Here is a 7374-nt window from a genome sequence, read left to right as displayed (position 1 = left end):
CTTAAAGAAGCTAAGCAACAACCTAAACATATAAACCCCACCACTGCATGAGAGACAAAGCTAAAGGAAACTGATAAGACTGGGCATTGAACAAGTGGTTTAATGGAGGGAATTTCTAGCAGATGTGTGATCAATTAAATTGTGTATTATGCCACTTTGTGAAGTAGGCCACTGTCACATTAGGAACTGTCTGACAAAGTATGTATAGAAAACTTTTAGGAGCCATCAATCAATTTGAAATTCGATTAGTTGTTATTAGTTATTGAATCTTTACAAACCCCAGCTTATTAAAATTTGGTAAGTATTGGCTGCCTTAATTTGAGCAGGGTTGAGCTCTGACAGTATCTAAAGCCACTGGGCAACACTACTTCGAGAAGCTATATATCAATAATTACGGTAAGAAGTTACGTTGCCATGGAATTTACGGAAATACATGCGTTATAGCTGAAAAGTAGCGGCAAGCATTGTTTGTCAACAGAAGTAGGAATATAAGCAATGTATCGATCCTTGCTGTCATAAGGTGACGTATTTTCCTTCTTCGGGCGTTTTATGTAAAGTAAATGTTGGTTAAATCGTATTTGTGAAGCCTTCTTATATAACAGCGACGTTAAACAGTCGAACAGAAAACGTGTCTGGAGGGAGTTGTTCCTCTTAAGGTAAAATCTTAACTGTGCCAGTATTAATTGTGTGATTTATTATAGAAATTAGTTAGTCGGTATTAACCCTGTTATACATCCCCCAGATTGTCAGCAGCCGCCACTGAATAACGATAAGCTATCACTATAGGTAGATTATAGATTAGTTAGCTCGATGCTTGAAAAGAAAGAAAGGGGGAACGACAGCAAAACGAGAGACAGTGGTGTCTGCGAAGATACAATTAATCTGTAATCCCAGCTCTGACCTTTCCACGCCTGTCTGTGTAATAGCCTGAGCATGTTGACCTTTATATAGTTAGGTTTACTGCTAATTTAGCAGCTTGAGACAGACGACTCGTTACATCCAAGCTACATCTCACTCGCACACTGAAGAAAGATTGCTTCAGGGTGAAAATTACAGTGTTACTGGTTCGAATGCGAACTGGAGGCATTTCTTTTCTATCAAACAACACTACTAAGCTGTCTGTTTTATAGCTTTTCTGCTCTTCCTCGCAGGTATTGCGGCAGACGAGGAGAATTTCCACACTAAAGATGTCAACATGCAGCATTTGAGAAGATTAATATCACTTCATCTGATATCTTGGACTGCCTGCAGTTATAACATAGATTTTTTTCTCTGAAGACAACAAGCAGAATGTCTAAAACAGCAGCTACCGTATGTGAAGTGAACATTACACAAGGCAGTTGAAAGCCACTTTCTGATTATGTGAATGGACAGGTTGACTCAATAGTGTCTGTCTACTTCTAATATGTATTGGAGTATGTAGGGGTTACATGACCCACTAAGACAAATTGAGTTAGAAGTACCTGCATTTTTGTCTGGTCAAGTAAGTCAGCCAGAACAAAGGAGGGGAACAGACTGTGAAGCTTGGTGGTTTCCAGGATCAGCTCTTCAAGATGCTGCAGGCCAGTAACTTTTCATTGGTGCTGCTGATCCAGTTGACACTGTTGGCTTATGACCTCTTCGTCAACTCCTTCAGTGAACTTCTGAGGGGAGCGCCAGTCATCCAGCTTGTGCTTTTTATGTAAGTCACTGAACTACACGTGCTGAACTAATGAGTTGAATTATCAGTCCATCAAATAGAAGTAAAATGACTCCAAATGAAAATTTCTGCAAACTACTTCGACAAAAATTACCAGTTTGTTTACATCTTGTTGTCAGCTTGCTGTCAACTTGTTGTCTTCTTTATATCTTGTTATCTACATATTTCATGTCATGTTAGTACAAATTTAAAAAAATATTTGTTAATATTTTTTTTACTACTAATTACTAATCGAATTACTTTATGTCCAATGCATTAATCAGTAATCAAATAGTTAGTTGTGGCTTTAATTTGAGAGAGATGGAATAAAACTAAAATGTTTTAAGACTTGAACTAGCACGATACATTTTTTAATAGCATCCAACCAGACTTTTTAGTAGTTGTTATGGACATGTTTACAGCATTCACATGCTTACAATCATTTTTACTTTGCACTTTGTTTTTTAAAGATTAGTAAAACCATAGCTATCTTTGTGGATTATTACCTTAAGATTGTATTTATTTGCTTTTCCAGTAAGTAATTAATATCTACGCCCCTCTGTGTTTTTAATAGTCATATATCTTTGATGCAGTCTCTGCTCTAATATGTGAGAACAATTTTTTGACACAACATTCAAATCCTATTATAGTTGTGTCCAGTGTGTGGTTGTGAAAAATAGTGAGAAAACCCCTCTTGTTGATAGAATATTATTTAGCGGCTAGTCTTCATCAAATGACAGGTCCATTTGGCCACAGTAAATAATTAGCGCTTGCAATCACGCGTTCATTAGAGAAAACACATTAAATACTTTTTATTAAGCCAGGAACTTTGGCGTCAACATCACTGGAATTTTAATCATTATAAAATGGCTTGGCCTGCAAACAGAGTCTAGGAACCAGAGCTCCTTAATTTTTGCATGTAGACAATCCCAGGACAGGGTTTGAATTTATCCTTTTTGTTAAATAAAAATAAAAAAACCTTGCACACGTCCTTGCACTGACATGATGATGTGTATGTTATTTAGACAACTTTATGAAGGAACACAGTGCACCCGATTCAAAACCAAAACTACAATTTAACCAATAAAAACTTATTTTTTTTGCAGCATCCAGGACATTGCCATCTTGTTCAACGTGATCATCATCCTGCTGATGATGTTCAACACCTACGTGTTCCAGGTCGGCCTTGTGTCCCTGCTGCTAGAGAGATTCAGGGCCCTGCTGATCTTTTCCGCTCTTTACCTGACCCTCAGCATCTGCTTCCACTGCTGGCTGTTGGTGCGCTCGGTCACAATTACACACACTTCCATGTCAACTCTGACCAAACTCTTAATCAACAATGTCACATTTGAATCCATATCTAAGGCAACTGTCAATAAATGTAACTGCATTGTTTTGATCCACATGAACTATACTTGATAAGTATTTCCTCTTCTCTAGAACCTTAGATGGCTTGAATCAAACCATTTTGTTTGGACAGATGGTCTTCAGGCTCTTTTTGTTTTCCAGAGAACAGGTAATTGGTGAATTCCATTCCATTTTCTATCACAACAAAGCCATTTTGTGTAGCCTATTGCCACACATTAACTGCACCTCTTCTCTTTGACAGTGGCAGTGTTGTATTACTACTTATACAAACGTACAGCAGAGTACATGGGAGACCCGAGGCTGTATAAAGACTCTCTGTGGCTGCGTGATGCCTTTGCTAGAGCTCGTCAGTGAAACACCATCAAAGACACCTACCATAAAAGACCTCTCTGAGCATCATCATCATCAGCTATTTTGAATCATTTTGTTTTGGACTGGACATTTGTCAATCATGACACTATGACATACATAAAACAAAGCAGTGGAGTGATGCAAAGCATAGACAGAACTCACTAACAGGTAAAGTGGATGACTCTCAACCACTGCTTGTTTTTAATGCCACTTTGTAGCCAAGAGGGCAGCTGGTTAAATGGTTTACTGTGGCACATAAGCCAGCCATGGCATGTGTAGTATTGTATTAATCAGGATTGAGTCTGTTAATCTACGTGGCCTTTGTAAATCAATTTGAGTTGGAGGCAAAATACAGAAATTTTCTGAGATCCAGACATTGCCTCTCATGGCATGCTTCAATTTAATGTATAATCTGTATATGTAATTGTGTAATAGTTTTGTTGTTAAGGTTTTGTTATTCTTTTTTAAAGAAAGAAGTCAGCTGGTTTATTTTGCCTTACATAAGATTAGTATGTGCTGTTTACATGACCCACTAAGACAAATTTCAAGCGAATCGTGTTGTCTTCGAGTGGGAATCTTTAAATTATCCCTGATATTTTTTTTTTATTAAATAATCCTCTAATCCTGTTGTAATCCTTCAACACTAGGGTAGGCAGTATTATCCTGGAGACAAGGTGAAACAGACTGCTCTATTTTTAACACAAAGATTAATCAGGGATTGAGGTTTTAGGTTCTACTAGTGAAACAGATCATAAATAGTCTTCACTGCATCAAAATAGCCTTCGCTCACCAAGAAGCAGGTTTAGTCATGTCTGGTCTCTATGAAACTGTTAATGAACATTTTATATAACTGTTATAATCTAAGATCTTCGGGTGACTTTAATCATTGCTGCCTTGGAGCTAAATAAAAAGACACCAAAAGTTGTACAAATCCTTTTACTTGTGAAAAGAAACCAAGAGTCCATATGTTCCAAAAACCTTGTCAGTGCAGTCCAATTAAATCAAATATCCAGTTCGTTGTGTGTGATGTCCTTCGTTCCACTGGAATGTGTCATTTTTTTCAAGCCAGTTACCTAAACTGCCGAAGAAGCAAAAGGGAATTTGAAACAACAAAAGTGTTAACAACAAAAATGTGTTTAATAATTAAAATAAAAATGTGATTTTTATACAGCTTTTACTGTACCTTCATACATAGATGCCAACCCAGAGTAGTAAGAAAAGAACACCGAAGCCCATGAAGAGTGAAGCTACAAGGGAGATCAGTAGCTCCTTGTAGACGTCCCTTGTGTATTTTGTTGAAGTCACCTCATAGCTAATTACCAGTTGAGGAAAGCTCATTAAAAAAAATAGCCAAGGTCTAATGTCTCCTGCTTCACTTACAAGTTTTGCTTATTATGAAGTTGTCCATTTAGTCCATCTCTATAAATAGGTATATTTTTATTAACCCTGTACAATTCACAAATGTCTGGCCTTTTTATGCCACTTTTATAAAAATAAAATATCAACAAACATTTACAGAATCTGAAAATAATAAATAAAGTGTATATATTCTCTGGTTCACATTGTCATCAGGGAAGTGCCTTTAAATGGTCTGATTCAAGTTAATCAGCATAAGGCGTGTGAATAATTTTTTTTTATTATTACTGCTTTGACAGGCTGTATAGAGTCACTGGCCACTTTATTAGGTACACCTGTACACTCTAATGCAATCCAATACAGCAACTCTGCCATAAATTCTAATTTTACAATGTTATAGTTTCTCAGTTTTAAGTTGAAACTGTCAGAAAGGTGATAATTCTACTCTCTGTTTATTACTGAGGTCATAGTAAGCGGTGGAGTTGTACTCAAATACAATATAAGATATGGTTATAAAGTTTTGGCCCACTCACTCATGTTAAATAGGGTGGGCAAAATGTTAGAACCACCTCTTAATATAATGCACTCCAGCACAACTCCACCAGTCACTATGACCTCTATAATAAACAGTGGAATTTCTCTCGTCTTACAGATCCAACCTAAAAACTGAGACATTCTAACCTTGTAAAAGTTAAATTCATGGCAAAGCTGCTGTATTAGATTGCATTAGATTGAACTGGTGTAGCTAATAAAATAGCCAATGAGTGCATATATCCCACATATTTGTAGATACATCTAAAAGTGACCAAAACCTTTAACATGTATAATAATTTGTGTGTGGACACCAATCTCCAAAAATCTATAGTTCAAGTAAAAGCAGAAGTCCCTCTTTAACCTGTCATGAATGCTTAGATAATTTTGTTATTCACTTTTGTTTACATTTTGTTGGAATTCATACTTAAGTTTCATGTCGTATCATACTTTTTATCAATTTAACAATGTTCCCAATTTCAGAAATTAAATTGGTGATTTAAATGTTATTGTTATATGAATGAATTGAAAATATGTTCTAATATAATTTGTTTCTCACAGTGAACCCAAATGAATAAAAACAAAGGGGGTCGCCACAGTAGATCATGTTCCGCATGTTGAGGTTTTTATGCTGGATGCCCTTCCTGTCGTAACCCTCCGATGTTTTATTTATCCTGGCTTGGGACCGGCACCCAAAGGGTGACCCGTGGTGGCTGGACAGGGCCACACCTGGTGGAGTGGGATTCAAACCTGTGGCCTTCTGCATCCCAACCCAATGCCCTATCACCCGGACCACCAGGTCCCCCTGTTAGTAGCAATAACAAATTAATGAAATTATTGGTGGAGCAAGTTTGGCCAACAGTACAGCACAGCTACAATAATACGACAAATGACACTTCTGAGCGAAAAATGCCAAACATCTGATTTCAGATTTACTAATGGGATAATTTTCTTCATGTTTCTATTCTACTAATGTAAATGTCTTTGACATCCCACTGTATTTTAAGTTCTTTCTTTGAATTGTGGTAAAATGTGAACAACATTTTGATATTTTAAAAGCAATTCATATTTTTTGCTGCAGCCTGAAGCACCAAGGTCTTTGCTTGCACCAATGTGATCCTTCATATATACGATTATGATCTCACTTCAGGGTTGTTATTTTACAATAAAATTTGACTTGTGGTCCGTGGATTCTGCCTTTCTCTCATGTTAATTACCAGTAGCGTTGTTTAGAAGGATACACGAAGAACCAGGCGGTGAAGAACATGCCGATTGCCAGCAGGACCACAGTAAGGTGTGGAAACACAGCCGGGTTCACCGGGCTGGTGTATCTGGTCATGGCCTCGAGTTCCTGTAGACACATTCTGGTTAGACATCACCTGCAAAAACGCCAACTTCTACTTTAACCTCCTATAATAACCAGGCTACAGTTTTTTATTAGCGTACGTTAGCAAACTAATAAGAGTCGCTGTCTCGTTTAATTTACAGCGCTTGAATCCCTGAAGCTAACGTTTCGATGCTAGTCTGCATATTTATCAACTACACAAAAAGCTTTTAGAGAAAACCAATGACAAAACTGAAAACATATATGCACGTAAAAACAGTATACTAATGCATATAGCGGTTAATCTTAGATAACCAAGAAGAAAACGAGTAACACTACCATTTTGCAAAGAAGCAGATCTCCCGTTTCTATGGACCAAACTAAAAAGGCCACGTACTGACTAGCTCTTCCTGGTGTTTGACTGACGTGCGGAGCACGTCATCAATTTAGTAAATCCCTCAGTTTAGCCTTTCAGGCTTAGCTCGTTTCAAGGTGCAGGCGATTCTCCAGTCTTCAGTGAAGTACTAATACCAACTAAGGTATTTAAACTATACGATGCCCACATGACTGCCCCAATACTATACAGATTATAAAATTACATCATTACTCTTTTTGGTTTTGGTTGAGTAAATTTATACTAATTGATACGATACAACTATATCTAGTACATTGAGATGAAATAATTACCTGACAGACCCAACTTGGGGCCCAACTGTATCAACACATCGTTACGAGAACTAAAAGAAATTGTGTGCTGCCATCTAAT

The 7374-nt window shown here is 37.2% G+C and overlaps 2 protein-coding genes across 4 annotated transcripts; one reads left to right on the top strand and one right to left on the bottom strand.

Annotated features, from left to right (window-relative positions):
* The first annotated feature begins 378 nt into the window (after positions 1–378).
* Positions 379–4729, top strand: tmem138 (transmembrane protein 138). 2 transcript variants are annotated; one of them, XM_067502986.1, is made up of 5 exons: positions 379–520; positions 1152–1681; positions 2785–2956; positions 3119–3194; positions 3288–4729. In XM_067502986.1, the coding sequence occupies exons 2-5, from the start codon at positions 1554–1556 to the stop codon at positions 3398–3400; spliced, it is 489 nt and encodes a 162-aa protein (XP_067359087.1). In that variant the 5' UTR covers positions 379–520; positions 1152–1553; the 3' UTR covers positions 3401–4729. The 2 variants fall into 2 exon arrangements, with proteins under 2 accessions (XP_067359087.1, XP_067359088.1); XM_067502987.1 differs by lacking the exon at positions 379–520 and adding an exon at positions 527–656.
* On the bottom strand, positions 4318–7074 carry tmem258 (transmembrane protein 258). Of its 2 annotated transcripts, none has more exons than XM_067502988.1 (4): positions 6948–7074; positions 6526–6635; positions 4581–4709; positions 4318–4475 (listed from the first exon to the last, which is right to left on the bottom strand). In XM_067502988.1, exons 1-3 carry the CDS (start codon positions 6948–6950, stop codon positions 4583–4585), a joined length of 240 nt encoding a protein of 79 aa, XP_067359089.1. In that variant the 5' UTR covers positions 6951–7074; the 3' UTR covers positions 4318–4475; positions 4581–4582. The 2 variants fall into 2 exon arrangements, with proteins under 2 accessions (XP_067359089.1, XP_067359090.1); XM_067502989.1 differs by having other exon boundaries at positions 4318–4470.
* Positions 7075–7374: the final 300 nt, after the last annotated feature.

The sequence above is a fragment of the Channa argus genome, chromosome 4 (assembly GCF_033026475.1).
Source record: "Channa argus isolate prfri chromosome 4, Channa argus male v1.0, whole genome shotgun sequence".
Classification (NCBI taxonomy): Eukaryota; Metazoa; Chordata; class Actinopteri; order Anabantiformes; family Channidae; genus Channa; species Channa argus.
This window is presented reverse-complemented; position numbering and strand designations above follow the sequence as displayed.

What these genes read in the sequence shown, in the direction of transcription:
- tmem138 (XM_067502986.1), top strand. Translation starts at nt 1,554, where the DNA reads ATGCTGCAGGCCAGTAACTTTTCATTGGTGCTGCTGATCCAGTTGACA. An exon ending in ATCCAGCTTGTGCTTTTTAT is followed by an intron (nt 1,682 to 2,784) that starts GTAAGTCACTGA and finishes TTTTTTTTGCAG; the next exon opens with CATCCAGGACATTGCCATCT. An exon ending in GCTTCCACTGCTGGCTGTTG is followed by an intron (nt 2,957 to 3,118) that starts GTGCGCTCGGTC and finishes CCTCTTCTCTAG; the next exon opens with AACCTTAGATGGCTTGAATC.
- tmem258 (XM_067502988.1), bottom strand. An exon ending in TTCACCGCCTGGTTCTTCGT is followed by an intron (nt 4,710 to 6,525) that starts GTATCCTTCTAA and finishes ACTGGTAATTAG; the next exon opens with CTATGAGGTGACTTCAACAA.